This window comes from Sinohyriopsis cumingii, chromosome 17 (assembly GCF_028554795.1).
Source record: "Sinohyriopsis cumingii isolate HCF-2022 chromosome 17, ASM2855479v2, whole genome shotgun sequence".
NCBI lineage: Eukaryota > Metazoa > Mollusca > Bivalvia > Unionida > Unionidae > Sinohyriopsis > Sinohyriopsis cumingii.
Window position 1 is genome coordinate 26852959 of NC_142977.1, and position 21496 is coordinate 26874454.

General features: G+C 34.7%; 1 protein-coding gene across 3 annotated transcripts in view; it reads right to left on the bottom strand.

The window, feature by feature from the left end:
* The window catches only part of LOC149778294 (uncharacterized), a 65460-nt gene that overhangs the window by 29143 nt on the left and 14821 nt on the right, over nucleotides 1-21496 (bottom strand). For all 3 annotated transcript variants that reach the window (XM_089939101.1, XM_089939100.1, XM_089939103.1), the window contains 6 exons: nucleotides 18220-18319; nucleotides 15818-15923; nucleotides 13731-13808; nucleotides 12621-12760; nucleotides 7661-7857; nucleotides 611-751 (listed from right to left, as the gene is read on the bottom strand). In XM_089939101.1, the coding sequence (XP_089795227.1) occupies nucleotides 611-751; nucleotides 7661-7857; nucleotides 12621-12760; nucleotides 13731-13808; nucleotides 15818-15923; nucleotides 18220-18319 (762 nt within the window). The remainder of the gene's footprint in view (nucleotides 1-610; nucleotides 752-7660; nucleotides 7858-12620; nucleotides 12761-13730; nucleotides 13809-15817; nucleotides 15924-18219; nucleotides 18320-21496) is intronic.

The following is a 21496-nucleotide window of genomic DNA, read 5'->3' on the forward strand; positions in this document are numbered from 1 at the left end:
GATTTACATCAGAAGATGAAAATAGCAAATGTTGATGGATGCATGATGTACAATGCATAATGGATAATGGGCAAGAGAACTAAAGAAACACTGCCTCTGGGAAGTAACAATCTAAAAACAAAGGGAAGGAGACTGGTGCCCCTTTATTTGTTTCTTGGTGGTAACAAGTAAAAAGCAATGGGGAAAAGATTGGTGCCCCTCTTTTTGTTTCTGGCTGGAGTACTGGCATCATTATGTAGTAACTCTTTCACTGAATATATTTATCTTACTTCATATCCATTTGGTCAAAAGAACACAAGACCCCATTTTGGCAAGTACCATCCTTTATTTAGCTAAGTAAACCATTAACTATACGGTTGACTGTTACCGATCACTGTCATCTCACCTCTGTGTGGGTTCAAGTCTCGGGCTTGGCCAATGTGGGTATGTGAGAAAGCTTGCCAGTAACTTCTTGTGGGGCAGTGGTTCTTTCCGGGGTTTTCCCGGGTTCTTCCTCCACCATTTATACTGGTTGCCATGTATAGCCTATCTTGTGCTGAAAAATGGCATTAAGCCCTATAATAACAACAAAAACAACAGAATTTATCAGAGACATAACAATTATACATACCTTGGGTCTACCATCCTTGAAGTAGGTTTTACTTTTACCTCCAATGATTACATCTCTACCAAGAATTGGTACCATATCAGCCAGAGCTCTCAGACTCTTCTCAACTATCAGATTTGATGAGTCACCCAATCCCAGCAAAACCTGAGTAAAGACAAGATTCATTAATTGAATAACTCAAGAATTAAGCCCTTATAATGGACAGGGTACTGTTATGGAACCCTCCAAAAATGTAACGGTCCCTATTTTCTTAACCAATTTGAACATCAAACAGCCCTATCCAATTCCCAATTTGTTAATTTTATGATCCAACTACTAATATTTTGTTTCAAGTTTGGAAAATTGTTTCAGATTATTTTTCAAACAGGCCAACATTAAACAGCACATATTACACCAAACCATTCTTTACAAGTCCTCTATGAATATCACCAAAATTTGTGCGCAGACACCAATTTTCTTTTCTTTATCACAGTGACCATGACCTTTGAATGTTTGACCCCCAAATATTTAGGCTTCTTCCTTAAACATGTAAGACATCCACCAAGATTGCTCCAGGTCTGTGAAATAGAATTAATGTAATTGTACAGATACCATTATTTCCCCCATCCATCACAAGGATCCTGACCTTTGAATGTTTGACCCCAAAATATGCAGGCTTCTTCCTTAACAAACATGCAAGACATCCACCAAGATTGGTCCAGGTCTGTGGAATAGAATTAATGTTATTGTGCAGATACCATTATTCCCCCATCAATCACTATGACCTTGAGCACCAACCTTTTGACCATAAGATCAAAAGGTTTCTTTTTTAGCCTATGTGCAAGCCATTCAGAAAGTTTGGTCCTGGCATGTCACAAAGAACTGATGTTATTGTGTGGAAACCAATTTTATTCTTTAGTTACAGTAACCCTGACCTTTCACACTTTGATTCCAAAATCAAAAGGTTCTGCTCTATCACAAGTTCAAGCTATCCACAAAGGTTGGTAACAGTAGATGATGGAGAACACAAGTTCTTGTTTTGGATACCATCTTATTTTAATCAGTGTGACTGTGACCTTTGACTTTTAAGACTTACATCAAAAGGGTTATTCTTTACCACAAGTGCAAACCATCACAAAGTTTGGTAACTGTAAATGGTGAACTTGAATTATTGTATAGAACACTGACAAGACAGACAGACAGAGAAACATCATAATACCCATGTCCTGTTATGCATTCATACATCAACTGGAAATGTGCTCTTAATACACTTCTATTAAGAAAATTTGAAAATTACCTTTTCCCATGGCTCCTGAATATATTCAAAATGCATGTACTCTCATGCTCAGCACTTCACAATTCAACCAAAAAGGACCCTTACCAAATTTTACACTTTAATCTCATGAAGGTCTTTCACGGATGAGTAAGAGAGAATGCAAGGTCTTGCCTGCATAAGAACTATGACGTATGCTGTGATGAGCAGCACCCTATATACCTGTACATGCAACAGGGTAAAAAATAAGCCAAATGAAAAAGCTAAATTCAATGCCTATGCTAACGAAAACAACACTTGGGAAAATGCAATCTACTTCTCATTCCTATATATGTGTGACACATGACCATGTCAGAAGGTCACGTGGGTCATGCTTGTACCACATGAGTGCACTCAGTGACACTGTAGATGATGTAATTTTTCATAAAAATTTACATTTTTGTATTAAATGAGCTTTGTTGGCTTAAACAAAATAATCCTTGTTTATAATAAATTCTTTGTTGTCAAGTTAACGTAATCTGTTTTTCCTAAGCAATATCCATAACAATAATATATCTTCTTTTTTCCTTGTAAAAAATGTGAGAAAAATCTGATGTCCTGGTGTGGATATGGATGTCCCACCCTTCGGATTGGAATTTGTCAGCAAAGCTCCCTCTCTACAAATTCTAACACTTGGGTGGGATTTCCCTATCCCACATCATGCTGATGGATTCTAACAATATGGTGGGATTTCCCTATCCTGCATCGGAATGATGGATTCTACGTCTCACATAAAATTAAAAGGAAATACAAAATGTGATACCTACGTCAACCAACCTGCTAAACAGATGCAACAAAATTATTTAATAGACAAAATAAACAGCAAATTCAGAAAACTGTAAAAAAATTCATCTTATCTAGACCAACCTGTAATTAAATCTAACACACCCATAATACAGACCCTGAAACAGGTAATCAAATAATAATACAGACCCTGAAACAGGTAATCCAATAATAATGTTTGTATGTGTGTGCGTTAGATTTAGATATTGAACATAGGTTTAACAATTATTCAGTCATACTGATACAATGTCTGCAGTGTGGCAGTTTATAGTAATGTCTAACACTGAGGCATCGTGCTGCAGACATCAATTTATCCTGACACCAGGCCAACCAGTCTTAACACTAACCTCTTAATGCTGAGCGCCTAGCAAGGCATCTGTTAGTACAATTTTTATAAGTCTTTGGTATGACTCGGCCTGGGTTCAAACCCATGACCTCCCTCAAAAACTAATACAGGCCCTGAAACAGATAATCAAATAATAATAAAACCCCTTAAACTGATAATTTTCACTATTGAAACCTAAACAAAATGCAAACAGAAGCCAGAATTAATCCAAATGGAATGCACACAAAGTGGAAGCGGACTTGAGAAAGGCTGGAAATGAAATGTGGAAAGAACACAAATGAAATATTCAATTTATTTTTAAGAAAATGGACATTACATCTCATGAAACTGAAAATCAAAAGTGTTCCAGCTACTGCTTAATTTCCCAGTCAAAAGCACTTTTCGCATCAAAATAAACGATACAATTCTTTACACTGGCAAATAAAACTTTCACTCCATATTAGATATGAAATTTTTCTTGCAGACACAGGCAGACATAAAAAAATCACAGATGTGATGACTTACCAACAATTATTGTGTCTCTGCAATCTTTATTTTAACGAAATAAAGTAATACAATTTGCAGATAAATTCTCTACAACTATTTGTTACACTTACCGCATTTATAGTATACTTTTGTCATAAATTTAAGGATATCTTTCATATTATATGCATCTGTTATTTCACTAAAGCAAACATTTAATGAAACAAGTCATGAAAGGGAAAAATGGGAACCAGACTAGAAATGGGAACCAGACTAGAAATGGGTGAAGATAAAATAAAGTATATATGGCTTAGGTTGGCCAGGATTGATTGATAATAATAGTTAGACTTAAGTAAAATGAATCTTTTGAGAGCTTATCCTAGTTGTAACTGAAAAAAAATAGATGTTCTGCTTTATCGATAGAATTTCAGTCCTTTTACAGACCTGAGTTTTGAACACTCATTACTGAAATTAGTACCCGAAAGCATGATGAGGAATTGAAAGCACAAGCTTCAAACACACAAAGATCCAGAAAAAGTGTATCTCATATGGTTTTCTCTACACAATATCTGTCATTAAGGATGTGTCAATACTGATAAATATAAATTTGATCACGAGAACTCAGAAAATTTAAAGTTACTGAATTTTTAATATCATGATGTTTGCATAGGTTTACTGTGGGAACTGAATTAGTACTGTGAGCCCTATACTGTTCATACTACAACAAATAAGAAACCCAACTTTAAATTGGATGTGTATGAGTGATTTGGAATTTTAATGTAGCTTTAATAACTTGTAAGGCATATTGCTAAAGTATCTGCAGCGTGACAGTTTATAGTGATGTCTAGCACTGGGGCATCATGCCGCAGACATGTAGCATCATGTCCAACCCAGTCACATTATCCTGACACCAGGCCGACCAGTCCTAACACTAATCTAAGTGCCAAGTGAGGCAGGTGTTAGTACCATTTTTAAAAGTCTTTGGTATGACTCAGCCAGGGTTCGAACCCTCAACCTCCTGCATCTGAGGCAGACATTCTAACCACTTATATCACCAGAGTGGTCCCCAACTTTGGTAAAAACATTTACATTTCATTCAAAATGAGTAAAAATGAAAGGGAATGACTGATGAAAGCATAAAACAAAATCTGAAAAATCTGTAACCATAATGAAAAACAATATGATAAATGAAACGAAAAACATGAATGGAAAACAAACAGAATGCCGAAATAATGTAAATGGAACAAATGCAGATCTAGTAAATTCCCCATTTTAGGGTCTATTTCACAAACCTTGCAGTAATGTGTCTGGTCAAATCCAAGATTCTGCCCTGCCAAATCTGGGTCTACTCGACTCAAGCACATCTTAACACATATCCATTTACTGGGTCTACTCAACTCAAACACATCTTAACACATATCCATTTAGTTATACATGGCTGATCTGGCATACTACTCAAATACATCTTAACACATATCCATTTAGTTATACATGGCTGATCAGGCATACTAATAAACACATCTTAACACGTATCCATTTACTGGGTCTACTTGATTCAAACACAACTTAACACATATCCATTTACTGGGTCTACTCAACTCAAACACATCTTAACACATATCCATTTTGCTATACATGGCTGATCTGGCATACTACTCAAACACATCTTAACACATATCCATTTACTGGGTCAACTCGACTCAAACACAACTTAACACATATCCATTTACTGAGTCTACTCTACTCAAACACATCTTAACACATATCCATTTAGTTATACATGGCTGATCAGGCATACTACTCGAACACATCTTAACACATATCCATTTACTGGGTCTACTCTACTCAAACACATCTTAACACATATCCATTTAGTTATACATGGCTGATTAGGTATTTCAATATGAATGTTCAATCTGTATTTCCATAATGCAGACCCACAATGGAACTATTTAGTTTTTTTTCACAAACATTCGTCACTGGCACCAATATTATCAGATTCACTGAACTGAACTTTTGTGTGTGTGTATTTGTTTTTATTTCTACTCATACTGAATGGCTAAAAGTATTTGGGAAGAAGGGATGTACAGTAAATAAAAAACACATTCTTGTTTGTTTTGTTCTGAGTTTGGGAAAGAAATTGTTTCATATGGCATATAAAAACATCTATGCCTAACGGCATTAAAGTTTAAACTAGTATTAGGTTTTATATATGCAAATTTTTTCATTGATACAGATCTTGATGATACAAGCATACATACCAGATCTGAAATATGACCTCTAGAGTGTTCACAAGCTCAGATAAATCACGTGTAATGTTGCCTCATTAAAATAAGACCATGTTGTTCATATTTGAACTCATCTATGATCTCACTGATACTAGCTTACCAAACGTGAAACACGCCCCCTAGAGGTTTCTCAAGCTTAGCTAACTAGACCCATGAGTACCTTAGTACTAAATACAGATGTCATTCATTGATGAATCAGAGATCTCAATGACATTAGCTTTCATACCAAACCTGATTAGAAATATGGCCTCCAGAGTGTTACATACCAAACCAGATCAGAAATATGGCCTCCAGAGTGTGTACATACCAAACCTGATCAGAAATATGGCCACCAGAGTGTGTACATACCAAAACTGATTAGAAATATGGCCTCCAGAGTGTGTACAAGCTTAAATGATCAGATGAAAAATCACCTCCTTAAAATGCTTGGCTGTCACTCATAATCTAAATCAACCATGATTTTGTTCATGTAAGCTTACATACCAAATTTGATCAAAATCTGATCATAAATATGGGTCTGAAGAGTGTTCACAAGCTCAGCCAATCAGATGCATGATCACTTCAATAATATGCATGGATGCTGCTCATAACCAAACTCATCCATGATCTCGATGATATTGGCTTACATACAATATAAACATCACAAATATGGCCTTAAAATAGTGCACAAGCTGAGCCAGATGCAAAATCACCTCATTAATATGAATGGATGTCACTCATACTCAAACACACTTGAGATCTTGATGATATAAGCTTAGCTACCAAATATGATTCAGATCTGACAACAACAAAAATAACCTTACAAGTGTTTGCATGCTCAGCCAATATGATGCAAGATCACCTCATTAATATGCATGGACGACACTTAAAACTAAATTCATGAAGTCCTGATGATATAAGCTTACCTACTAAATCTGATCAAAATCTAATTAGAAAAGCAGCACCTAGAGTGTTAATAAATGTGTTTATTAGCAGACAATACACAATGGAAAATGCATGATGAACAAAAGACTATTTACAATAAGCTCTCTTGGCCTTTGGACAGGTGAGAAAAACAGGGTTGATTTTTTTAAAGAATTTCTGTACCTGCCATCATCTGCTATACATTATATTTTTAATGAAACTGAAACTAATTTACCTTTTCAAAAAAACAGAGCAATTGTGTCAAGGTTGCAGCTATCCCTCCGAATCTGGTGAAGCATTTTCTCATTTTTCTTGGACCTTGAAACCGACTTTAATGATCGAAATAGAATGTAATGTCTTACCTGTACACCATGCTCTAATGTAGAAATCCCAATGTATCAGAGTTGTCAAAAATTTAAAACAATAATATACAGCAGAATCTGAATAAGGAAGATACTGAAGACAAAGACGTCACTGTCATTCCTATCTGAAATGTGATACATATCTCTCACTATCAGCACAAGATAGGCTATACATGGCAGCCAGTTTCTCACTTGGCGCTCAGCATTAAGAGGTTAGTGTTAGGACTGGTCAGCTTGATGCCAGGATAATATGACTGGGTGGGACATCATGCTACATGTCTGCGGATTGATGCCCCAATGCTAGACATCACTATAAACTGCCACACTGCAGACATTGTAGCAATATGACTGAAAAATTGTTAAAGCTACGTTAAAAATCCAAATCACATCACAACATGCAGCCAGTATAACTGGTGGAGGAAGAACACTGGAAAACCCTGGGAAAAACCACCTGCCCATGAGAAGCTACAGGCAAGCTTTCTCAGGTACCCATTTTAGCTGAATCAGAGACTTGAAACCACACAGACAGAGGTGACATGGCAGTGATCTGGAATGGTGAGCACTTCAGACCACATTGCCACTCAGGGCCCCGTGAAATATTTGACAAAATCATCTTACCTGTGGGAATATAACGCATTTCAGGTCTTCTTTGTCCAGCAGTTCTACATAGGCATGAAAGTATTTTAACAGCACAGCACGGATGTGAATATCATGGACACTAAAGATTTTCAGCAAATGTGGAACAATATATTTCTTATAGTTGTCTGTGTTTAGTAATGGTGTAAAGTTTCCATCTGATGTCTGGCCTTTGTCATCTGCAAAGACAGAAGAACAAATACAACAGGTTTGCACATACATCTACACTGAACTTATTTCCAGTTTACCAAAACCAATTAAAAATCAGCCTATGATGAACACAATAGTGATACAAGAGGGCAAGTAGACCTGATATCATTCTGCTGCCTTATATAACATTTGACCATTTCACTAAGCAGTAGTATTATAAACACGTGTAAATTATCTCCCAAACTTTACAGCACGTTGATTATACCTATTTTACTATATTCCGATAATGGTTGTTTCTAAAGATGAATGCATAATTAATATGCACAGCCTTTTGTGCATAACCAAAGTTTTCCACAATCCTGATGATAATAAATGCAAATGTTGATAAATATGAAATGACCTAAATTATATAATTCTCATCCTTTAATTTCTAATAATAAATGTGAACTGTCTTAATTGATATAATTACTATATTGTGAACTGGCCTAAATGATATAATTCCCAAACTTTAAACTCTATTGATATTTGTGAACTGGCCTAAATGATACAATTTGCATACTTTAATTTCTATTGATCACTGTGAACTGGCCTAAATGATACAATTTGCATACTTTAATTTCTATCGATCATTGTGAACTGGCCTAAATGATACAATTTGCATACTTTAATTTCTATTGATCATTGTGAACTGGCCTAAATGATACAATTTGCATACTTTAATTTCTATTGATCATTGTGAACTGGCCTAAATGATACAATTTGCATACTTTAATTTCTATTGATCATTGTGAACTGGCCTAAATGATATGTATATCTGATTTAATATATATTTAGTTTAACTTAATTCTTTGTTTGTAAATTTTACAGTTTTTTTATATTATATTACATGCTAATGTAAAGTTGTCCAGTATAAAGTTCAGAGTTTTTTTAAAATTTAAGATGTAAACACCTAAAGTTGACCTATCTCCTGACCCGATTCAGAACTGGTAAACAATTTTTAAAATTTCTTTCCTAGCATGAAAAATCATTGGTTGTACTCAAGGACATGCTGGGTGTATGTGATTTTTAACAAGTAAATAATTTTGATGAGGTTCTGAAACATGATCACGTGACACTCATATGGGCACGCAGCATCTGTGGTTTAATACAGATGTTATGATAAGAATTTCTCAGTTTTGGGCTTTTTACACTTGATGTCAAGTTCTTCTGTTGCAGCCAGTTTTCGAGTTATATGTTAATTTTTCTTCAGATTATTTGGATTCTACAAGATTAATTCATTTCTCTGGAAATATTTGTGTGCTCATAAAGAATTCTTGAACAAAGACATTTCTTAAAAAATTTATTCGGATTTCCAACGCCAGAGTGTTATTTCTTGTGTTTTCACAAGGAACTGTAGATGACAGCACTGTACCAGATACAGCATATGTCATCCCCTTCCATCATGGATTCTTCGTTGGGACTCAAACTTGAATTCATCAGAATATTTCATTATTAAGACTTCTAAAATTTCATTTGTGGATTATTCTTGGATTATTTTTGGATTTGATTCCTAAAACCTTAAGTTCTTATTCTTTCATTTTTAAATTATTTGTTAAATTTTTCAAAGCTTGTTGTTTTCACTCTTTCTTGTGTTACTATTTATTCAAGACTAAACACGTAACATAAGAGATATAATTCCCATACTTTAATTTCTATTGATATTTGTGAACTGGCCTAATGATATAATTCCCATACTTTAATTTCTATTGATAATTATGAACTGGCCTAATGATGTAATTCCCATACTTTAATTTCTATTGATATTTGTGAACTGGCCTCAATGACATAATTCCCGTACTTTCATTTCTATTAATAATTGTGAAAAAGGCCTAAATGATATAATTCCCATACTTTAATTTCTGTAAACTGGACAATTTCATGAACCATGGAACAATCATGTTGTTTCATCTGAGTAAGGTATTAAATGAGTCAGCTGATTAAAGCTCATCAAGTCTCAATTGTCACTAGGCAACATGTTTCAATCATCACTAGGCAACAAGTCTCAATCATCACTAGGCAACAAGTCTCATTCATCACTAGAAACATGTCATGAACATGACATAGACTAAAATAACATATACATGGAAACTGCTGATTGAAGCTAGTTCTGAAATTGTTTCATGTCATAAAGTTATTTCTAGCAACAGAATGTATCATAAAATGGTACATGTCCATGGATATTATCTTACCTCTTTACCTCTGAAAATCTGTAATCATACAAGTAATCAAAGCAGTTTCAGTCTGACAGTTGTCTATTCAATCACCTGTTTTGTTGCTGTTGTAGAGTTTAATGCCATTTTTGAGCACAAGATAGGATATACATGGTGGCCATTATAAACGGTGGAGGAAGAACTCTGGACAACCTCGAAAAGAACCTCCAACCCATGAGAAACTACAAGCAAACTTTCTCATGTGCCCACATTGACCGAATCCGAGATGGCAGTGATTTGTAATGGTGAGCGCTTTAGACCACTCGGTCACTCGAGGCACCCACCTTTTTTAAAATACAAGCATAACATTCCTAATTTTGAGTTCCATCTAGAATGTTTAATTTTTTTGTTAGTTTAAAAAAGCAAACTTGGTGTCCTGAAATCTGCTGTACAACTGAGAATTATTACATATTTTTGAAAATATGATGTTTAGATATTAAGTTTAATTATGGCCTGTGCTAAAAAAAAACTGGATTGCTCAATGCCCCAGGAATCTCAAAATCTAGATTAGGCTCCTTCCTAAATATATCCCAATTCCAAGGGACCCTCTAAATCAAGATCAGCTCCCTCCAATATTCTAAGTTAGCTGCGTATATAGAAAGCTATCAACTTTGTGTAGATAAAATGAAGCACATGAGCAATGTATTCTGTACTCTGTATTTTATTGGTTATATAAATGTAGTGTTCAATTGTCTTTCATGAATAATAATGAGCTGTCCCTTTCTCATGTTTACTGGTTAAGGGATCACTGTATAAATATTGATGTGAACAAATGACATTAGCTACACTAAGAAATAACGATTCATAAAAACGTTGAAGACCACGTTTTTCACCCCTTGGGGATGAAGATAGTTAAACTTATTTTATTCCATTTTGTTTGCGCATGTACTTGGTAACCACTTCTAATGATATACTGAGTCGGTGCTTTCTGTAACTGTAATGCAGACACTGTACTTTGACATGAATTACAAAACCTTAAGATGCTATTATTTCCACTGACTGAAGTAAAGAAAACAACATATCTCCCTAACATCATTCCTGTTTTTCAACTTTGATCAAACGTGGAGATTTCTGCAGCAGTCAGAAAATGAACCTATATCATATTCCCTGAAAACTCTTCCCTATAGGTCATGATGAAAACACGCAGCAGAATGTGAACATACGCATTCAGTTTCATGAAAAAGTATACAGAGAAATTGATACATTTCAAATGCATATGAACATAAACTCTGCTGATCCGATCAGTGTAGACATTAATAGAGCAACCGGTTGATATCACGACCTCAAGGAAAACATTGCTTTAATGCAACAGAATTAAAATTTGAGAAAATAAAGTCAGATAAATACTGATTAAATTAATAAAAGTCAAATGTTTCTCTGAATTACACTGTTTTGAATCAAATACACATAAAATGAGTCAATTTAAGGCATTTTTATATAATCTTTTTGGGTTTTTTGGATTGAAGTATAGCAAATTTCAGTCAAAAATTAGCAACAATAAATAATGGACCCCTGAAGCAAACTGAGAATAAGGTGGGACAAGTTATTTCTTGTGTCTGCCTTGGGCCTCTATCTGAAAACAATTTTCCTTAAGCACTGATGGTACCATGTGTTTCTGTAAAATATCATCCACATACATCAAAGTTGCTGTTGATGATGTTGACCTGAAGTCGGTGACAGCAGTCTACCATTATGGTTTAGGTCCATGGATTGATCTTGAGTCTGAACAGGGGTGCCAGAAACTGATATACAGTTCCGAATGAATGCAAACCAAAGAAACTTTCATCAAAAAGAGTGAAATGGGATATGAAAGCAGGTTTTCATTTAGTCAAGACTGAATGGAAAATATGCATAGAAAATCGTACTAACCATGCCATTTCAAGCTTGAACACAGCTAAGCCAATAAGCTTGCTGAGCAGGCTCAAATTGATCTGTGACTTGAACTTGCTGTTTACTTGTGGCGCCAGGAAAAGTTACGCATGAACGATCAATAAAGTTTGTTCTCCACCACCTACTTGCTCAATAAAGTTTGGATCTCCTTCAGTAGAATTAATGCCTTTTAAGAGTCAGCTTGGATGTCTGTCATAAAAAAGAACCCTTCTTTTCAGAAGATGTATCCAGCATCTAAATTCTCTACCATCCTCTTCTAATCCTCCAAAAACACAGTAAGATCACTCTCCTTCAATTAGTGTAAATGCAAAACTTAAGCAAGCTGGAATGGAATGATGGAGCAACAGACAAGAGACAGAAAAAGAAGAAAATGAAAAATTTTGTGGTACAGACAAACAAGTATCTTTTCTGATAAAGTGAGTAGAATTCACTAGCAATGTGGTAACCCGCTCACCTTCCACCTCAACAGTCCTGGGCTTGATCCCCAGATTTGGCAAGAGGAAACATAAAGGTACATCCATAGTTTTAAGCACAAATCAAAATTTACATTTTGTAATCCACAATGAATTATGCAAACAAATATTATACAACTAACAGTGCTGAAAAAATAAGACTTAAATCCAAATGACAAAATGTGTCAACTAAAGGATTACCTCTTCTTGGAGTCAGAACATGAGGCAATAAATATTCTACTGCAGTTGGATCCAGTAACACAAATCTACACAGCAGCAGGGAAATCAGTCTACGTCCAATCTGCTGTTCAGGAATCTTCAAAAGCTTTTGTAGTACATGTCTAAAACATAAAACAAAATAATGTAAATTGAGGATGTATTTTTAGAAAAGCTTCGAGAAGAGAATAATTTAATTTTTTACCAGTACTATTTGCCTCTATAATCCATTTTGAACAAGTTTATACATGTATTAAACTGTATTAGAACCAGAAAAATACCTGTCATGTGGAATATCATATTTTCTTTGGAAGTTACTTGCTAAATTTAGATGCTCAACACATACGCAGAAAACAGACAGGTAGGCATAGCAGGACTGAGTGAAATAATAGGTATTGTGAATTATGCCAGAAAAATAATATTTATACGGTAGAAGATGAATTCCATTTTGTTTGTGTTTGTCCAGCTTATGGCCATTTAATGTTTTTATGCTAGAAGATGAATTCCATTTTGTTTGTCCACTTATGACCATTTATCATTGAAATACTTTAATGAAATTTATTATCTCTATCTGCCTGTATAAAAATGTGTGTCCCTCACGAGTTATAGTAATGTATCAGCTATAAGAAATATTTCAATTCGCCTTTTCATCTTAGACAATCTTTGATAACTGAAACAAATGCTGAACAATATACTTTGAGGTAGTAACATTTATATAATAATAATAATAATAATAATAATGCAATGATTATAGGAAATTATGTATGTATACTCATGACGAACATTATTTTGAACTTCTTTACACCATGACACACATTACATTTACTTGTATTTTGTAATATGGGCCAGTGGCCTAAATTACTGAATAAAATATGTTATTTTTATTATTATTATTTGAAAATGTTGGATGCATGTACATGCAAGAATTCATTTCATCAGGAAATCTGTCAAAAGATAATGATAATTTACAAATGAATTAATGATAAGTACAAATGAATTAATACATGAAAAGAATTATTTTATTCAGGAAAACAGGATTGTTTTAAAACTATCTTTATGAAGAATAGGAGCAGAAAATAAACTCATTATACTTGCCTGAAAAAGTGTTTTCTTTCTTCCTCTGACTTCACAGCCACATTCTTCAAGAAGAGGAATATTTCCATGAAGTCTTGGCTGAAATTATAAGATCACATAAAAATTTCAGCGTTTCTTACTGTGGGTAATAGGATAATCAAGAAAATCAATTTCTGGCATGTGTTCTTAGTAACACTGTAATGTAGCTAGCTTTTGCAACTTGTTGGGCACCAATATGGCATGTGTCTGTAAAGCATATTTCTATTCAACTACTTTCATGTCGCTGACACTGCAGCAGTTTACTCATGAGAAAGTCACAGATGTTAAATTTTACACAAAAATATATAACATAGTACTCCAAATATTTCACACACCCCTTTAAGATTACCTGCAGCTTTATTTTAGAATAAAAGCAACCTACCTGTGTTACTGTGCTGTAAACCAACCAAACCAAAATAAAATCATTTGAGATTCCAAGTCCATATTTCATGTAGCAAAGTACACATAAGATTGTTCTGTTCTCTCATAAAATTTCTTTACACATGCAATTTCTGAAGTAAATTTATCATTCTGTTTACATTCTGCACAAAGCTTCTGCCTTTTTTTTATGAAGATGCGGCCAGGCTACAAATGTCTGCAACCAGGTCCCACATTTACCAAATTACTCGATTTGAGTACCCAAACATTCTTCCTTTGCATTACATTAAACATGTTATATATTTATTACAATGTAGCAGCAGTCAGTAACTAACTAGAATAAGATTTTCCAACCACCTGTATATAAATCATACTAATAATTATCAATAACTGAAAACAGAGTTTGAGAATGCACTCTTCTTTTAAGAACACAGAGGCTTGGTATAAGAGGCAGCATGAGAAACTGATGAATGGAGAAACAGCAGCAAAGCAATAAAGAAAAAAGAAAATTCCACAATGTCTTAGTCATACAAACAAGACTGGCTTCTTATCACATTTGCTATGATCAAATAGAGTACCTTAATGACACAGTATATGCTGGCATCATGTTTAATAGGTCTCTGTATAGACACTAGCAGGGCACAGATAACTGGAATTATTGACAAACAGGCACCAGCAACGGAAACCTCAGCATTGGCTCAAGATACATGGTCTTGAACTAAACTTCAAGTGCAGAAACCATAATGTTTTTTATTAGACTTACCATGACAATGACCTCTAAGCTTAGATCCAGAATCAAAAGCTTTCATTATTACCAAATTTGCAAGCCATCAACAAAGTTTGGTCAAGGACCTTACAACAGAACAAAGGTTGTTGTACAAAACTTATTTTTCTTTGAGCCACAATGTCCTTGACTTTTGACACAGACCCTACTGACTGTGGTATAGACCCTACCTACAGTGTTATAGATCCTACCTAGTGTTATGGACCTTGCCTACTGTGTTATAGACCCTACCTACAGTGTTATGGACCCTACCTACTGTGTATTAGATCCAACCTACAGTGTTATGGAGCCTACCTACTGTGTTATAGATCCTACCTACTGTGGTATAGACCCTACCTACAGTGTTATAGACCCTACCTACTGTGTTATAGATCCTACCTACAGTGTTATGGACCCTACCTACTGTGTTATAGATCCTACCTACAATGTTATGGACCCTACTTAGTGTTACAAGAACAAGCTGTACTTACATTAAATTTTGAATTGGCTTATCAGTTAAGGACCCTATCCAATGTGTTTCAATGAGGAAAGGCTGTACCTGCATTGTCTTAACAGTAAAATTCTTAACAATTATGCAAATACCCGAAATGACATAAAAATCTATTAGAACTATCCACATAAGCTTCCAAAAATGCCAACAAAATTTCATTTTTCAACCTCAAGTGGCTTTTGCATAATCATGTATAGTAGACTTTCACACAAAAAAGTCTAAAAAGTTTTTCAAATGTGTTAAAATTTGAAACACTACTTTAAAGACTTGAAAATCTGCAGGTTTTCTGTAACAAGACAGATGTACAAGAAGTGGGGCATAAAAATATGAATGAACATTACTTAAACTCAAATCAGCACCAACCTATTTTCATGTCTATTTTTATTGCATACATTCAAATAATGTCAAGTTACTGACTTGAAAATTCTATCATTCAGGAGAGAATGTGCTTTTGGTCTCTTTCTGGGGTCAGGATTCAGGCATTCATCGGCAATCCTTCTCTCAAAGGTCTTCAAAACATCACCTAAACAAAAGAAATTTGAAGATATTATGGTTTGTGAGAATACTATCGATTGGAATCAATTTCTATATGACTAGAGAACAAAATTCTCATGTAGGCTACCATGATCTACTTTTGAGATGGTGCTGGACTTTGCAGGATGCATGTACACATAAAGTGTTCAGAAAAACACCTATGGGTTTGTAAATGTGTGGTTCTTTGGTACAATATTTTGAGAGTGTATGTGTCCGTGTGTGAATGTGTGTGCATGTGTGTTGTGTCTCAGTATATATTATAGTGTGCAGCAAGGAGCAGAGAATGCAGTCCACAGGGGAACTTTGTCAGTGGTTCACAATGTGTGACATGGTCTGTAGAGCTCCACAGCAACATGAAGAGTCAGTGACGAGGCCCAATCAGACATGGTTGACTGCACAACGACCCTGTCCTGTCTGAAAGTGGTTCAGTGTGGTCCACAGATGACAGAAGGTTGAAACCAGAAGGGCCAACAGAGGGCTCAGCTACGAGGGAGTGGTTTACAACATCTGTTGAAGACCACTTGACACTCCATGCTGAAATACCTGTCATATCCTCAGGCAACAAACCTAACCAGACCGGGCATCTCAAAGTCAAGCGGACTGCTGGATCTGAGATGATGTCCATGTACAGTGGAAGTTTCTCACTGGCATGGACCTTAGCCAACACTTCTGTGGTTGGTTCCTGGCAACACAGATATGGAGTAGGAATGTTGCTTAGTACCAGCAGTCATGGTAAAGGAGTAGGACTTAGTGTTCCAGAAATTATACAAAGCTGGACATCAATTAACTTGGATGATTGAGTTATCAATAAAGATGTGTGTAAGTAAAGATGTGTCTAAGTAAAGGAACATGAGTAAAGCTCAGGATTAAAAATAATCTTAAGGTAATTCCCCATACACCTGGTCAGATGGTGATGTTGGGGAATATGTAAATTCCTGACAACTTATGTTCAATTAAAAAAAGAAGTGTTTGACCTTATGGGCCTTAATTTGTGAAATGAGAAAATAACTGAGGTCACTAAAACGTGATAAGCACAGTAAACATTTTTTGGTGTCACCTGAAATAACGCAGCTATACTCCCACAGCCCAGTGGTTCTTAACTTTTGTTGGTGACACCCTGAATTAAAGCAGTTGCACTCCCACAGCCCAGTGGTTCTTACCTTATTTTATAACACATTTTAAGAACTCTGATTTATTATGAATAGATCATGGGCAGAATATCACATGGATACACTAACCAAAATTTTGGCAAGAGAGTACAGAAAGTCAACACAAGAAGATCCTGAGTGTTGACGGTGCCAAGTTGTGAGCAAATTGCTCAAAATATTGACCAAAAGTTCTAACTGGTGAGATAAGCAGAACAATCAACCAGCTAGTGACGACAACAAAAAAACATTGCTCAAGTTCATTAATATCAATCACAGGAGCTAGTATCATTGCTTAAAATTCACCTATCAGTCATCATGGCGATACATGTACTGAAAAAGACAGGACACTTCTCACACAACCTTTATCAGAATCAACACAATATTTCAAGCTATATTCTGTATAGCGTGATTTGGCAACCAAAATGTTTGCAAATGGTGATTTTATTTTTAAAATGGTAGCCATTCTGCAACCAATACACTAGACCTACTTGGATCCCTGATGTTCTATCATTCTAATTTTATCAAAGTAATAGAATATCGATAGTTTATGGACTCTGAGACTGATTTTGTGTTTTGGGTTAAAAATGTATTGAGAATACAGGACCTGACTCTGTATTCATCAAACTCTTCATCTTCACTACACATTCAAACTCAAATTTTGCCCGTCAGTACTGGAGAACCAAATTTACATACAAGATATCATAAAGTTATGATTTATTCCAATGGAGAGTAGTTTAACAAAAATAAAGAGATTATAAAATGCAAAGAATCACAATTTTTATTTAACAGTGCACTCAGTTTGAGGATTTTGAGAAATATGAAGAGACTGGTCTGGTGTCACAGATCTGTGTATATATGATGTTTGCAACCGAGTGAATGTTATTTTTATCTTCATTTGGTGATTTATGCATGCATCATAAGAGAGTTAGATTTGAACCTGCACCCTTTTGGCTGCAAGTCCAGCACATTAACACTCAGGCACAACTGTCTTGCATCAGCTTGGTTTGGTGTTTTATCACAAAAACAATGCAAGTGGGTATCATAGGATTTGAACTAAAACTCTTTCAGTCACATGTCCAGCATGCCAGAGTGAATGTTTTACACAAGAAAATACAATCAATTTCAATATAATTTTACCAAGATCTTGAAGCTTTTCCCAGATTTCTTCACACAAGAAACCAAAGGCATACACATCTCTAGCAGATCCATACTCTTCGGATGCCTCAAACTTCCCCTGCTACAAAAAGGAAGAAATGGATGCATTTACTTCCATCAGATGAACTATCTTGTTTACTCTGGGCAAGCTGACTGGCAAATTGTACATGCCTTGGGCGATATGAACTTGCCCCAAAACATGACAACATGATCACACACCAAAAGAACAAAACAATAAGGTAACATAAAATATGTGATGGAATAAAGGAAATAGCATTATATTTATTTTTACAAATAAAGAACCTTTTGTTTCTAAATGTCTTTGTTTGTGCCTTAAACTCGTATGCGAATAATTCAAGTTATCAATAAAGATGTGTGTAAAAGGTACAGGTGATATATATATGAAGATATAGTCAGAATACTAAAGACAAGTATATGCATATCTGTAGATAAATGGATTGATAAACAAGGATTTTAGAAATAGCTACATTTCATAAAATGAGGTTTTAGATAAAAGACCTTGAACTGAAAAATTACACAACTAAGAAGAGAACCGTGTTAACTACATATATAATAACATTCTGTTTATCTATGTTAACTACATATATAATAACATTCTGTTTATCTATGTTAACTACATATATAATAACATTCTGTTTATCTATGTTAACTACATGTATAATAACATTCTGTTTATCTGTGTTAACTACATATATACTAACATTCTGTTTATCTGTGTTAACTACATATATAATAACATTCTGTTTATCTGTGTTAACTACATATATAATAACATTCTGTTTATCTGTGTTAACTACATATATAATAACATTCTGTTTATCTATGCATCCACTAAAGTTCTCATACATATATTAAGTATCCTTCCAGTAAAATAACATGGAAAAAATATTCAAACATCAATGAATTCACTCTTTGCTTTTATTATGGGATGTGTTTTGTCAACTCATCTTAGTTCCCACTTCCAAATGCCACCTTGAAACTGGCAACATGCATCAAAACAACCTATGACAAGCCAATTTTTGAAAATGATTTAAACTTAAATTTGAATTTATCGTTGAACTTTTTGCTAAAGATGAAATTAAACATCAACTGTGGGTGAAAACTCTCGAATACATCAACTGCACATTCAACAATATCAACCAATCCAGTGGCCTAAGTGGTTAGAGAATCTGCCTTGGATATGGGTGGCAGTGGGATGGCACCCTGGCCAAGTCATACCAAAGACTTGTAAAAATGGTACTGACAGCTGCGTCACTTGACACTCAGCATTAAGAGTGTTAGGACTGGTAGGCCTTGTGTCAGGATAATGTGACTGGGTGGGACATCATGCTACATGTCAGTGGCATGATGCACCAGTACTACATGTCACTATAAACTGCCACACTGCAGTCACTGTAGCAATATGACTACAATTTGTAGAGTTACATTAGAAATCTAAATCACACACACATATTCAAAACTATCCAGATGGCTAATCAATAGTGACAAGTGTTCATTTCCAAACACATATGTCACAGAAATCTCAAGTTATATTTTCAACAATAATCACCTAGGCACCTTGAAATCCACATCATGTATCAAAACAATTTTTGACAATCTGATTATTTTGAGTCAGCTGACTTGGCTAATTTTTATTTTGAGTCAGCTGACTTGGCTAATTTGGAGCTACCCCTGGCTAGGTTAGGACTTGAAAGTTGGCTAATCCCATAGTCATGCAAATTTAACAGTTAAGAAAGGACTGGGGGTAGGGGAGGGGGAGGAAAGGGGACAGGGGTAACTTATTAAAAATAGTAAATAATTATATTATAATGTCTGTACTAGCAAATGTGAGACTGATCTTGAACCTGATGACATTGCAAGACTTTGACTTTATAACAATGGCAATAAATAATCGAAATAAAAAAGAAAGTGCAGGCATCGATGTAACAGAAAAGTGCAGTATGCACAAATGCTAAATAACGGTAAAGACGTATAGTCTGCTGAGATTGCAAAGTAAAAAGATTGAACAAAAAGCATTATGAACTGATAACAACCCAACCAACTGTTTTCACTCAATATTTTTGGACTTACTGGAAGACAAGTACCTTGTAAACCTGAGCTTGTCCATGCAGAATTAGAGCTTGTCTCGGGCATTTAGCAAGTGTATTTGTAAAGTCCTGTTGCTGAACTTTAATGTAAGATAACACCTCATAAAGTCACAAATGGAGATATGGCCCAAGTCCATGCTGGATTCAAATATTAAGGCAATGTGACTTATTTCCATTTTAAACAAAACTGGGCAAAAGTGGATGGAAAATATTGAGAAGTGAGTGTAATAAGGTAAAAATGTAAAATGTTCCAAACAGTTGCCTAGAACATCTGTTCTACTGAACCTCTCAACCAATATTAAAATTTGTCTTAAACCTAAAACAATTGGGTACTATCAAAAATGGGTGACAGGTATTGAACTGTTCTTCCTACTTTTACAGGATGAAATATGAAATTAACTTCTTTACCTGAACTAGTTATCAGCCTATAAACCTCAAATTATCTACTTATGACAAGGTGATTACTGCACTTGACTTTTTAATTAGACAACATTTTATGAGTGAAGTGGAAACATTATACTGTTCCAAATAGCAAAGCAATGAGTGACATAGAGAATATTTCCACTTAATAATTTTAACGTAAATTACGTCACACTGGCAAGCATACAGTCTAGTTTGGTAACAGATGCTCAAGCCAACTTTGTAAAGTCACTAATTTCAGTTTGCAAGTAATGCTAGACCACCACTGACTTCTCCATTGCTTTTAACATCATTATGAGAACAAATGAGTTACTATCGCTAATTAACATTTGTTTTAGTATTATACTTTAACCAAAGTTTTTACATCGATTACCATTTGTTGACAGGTATGAGTGACACTAATGATAAAAGAGAAACATTTATTGGAATTACTAAAGTTCTCAGCGACTTTTGAATTAATACATTAATTTGGATTTTTGTGAACTCATTCAAGACATTCTGGATTGTATCATTGTGTTGTATCAGGATATACTAGACATTTGGAATTCATTGGGAACATTTATATTTTTTTATACTTGTGACAGGACATTTAGGATTATTTTGAAATTCATTCACAATGTTGTAAGTGTCTCTTGAATTTTCACTGTTTATCTACTAGCATTTATTATATTAAATAACCATGTTTCCATAATTACTTTTCTTTTCAAATCAATAAATCATTAATTAAATGT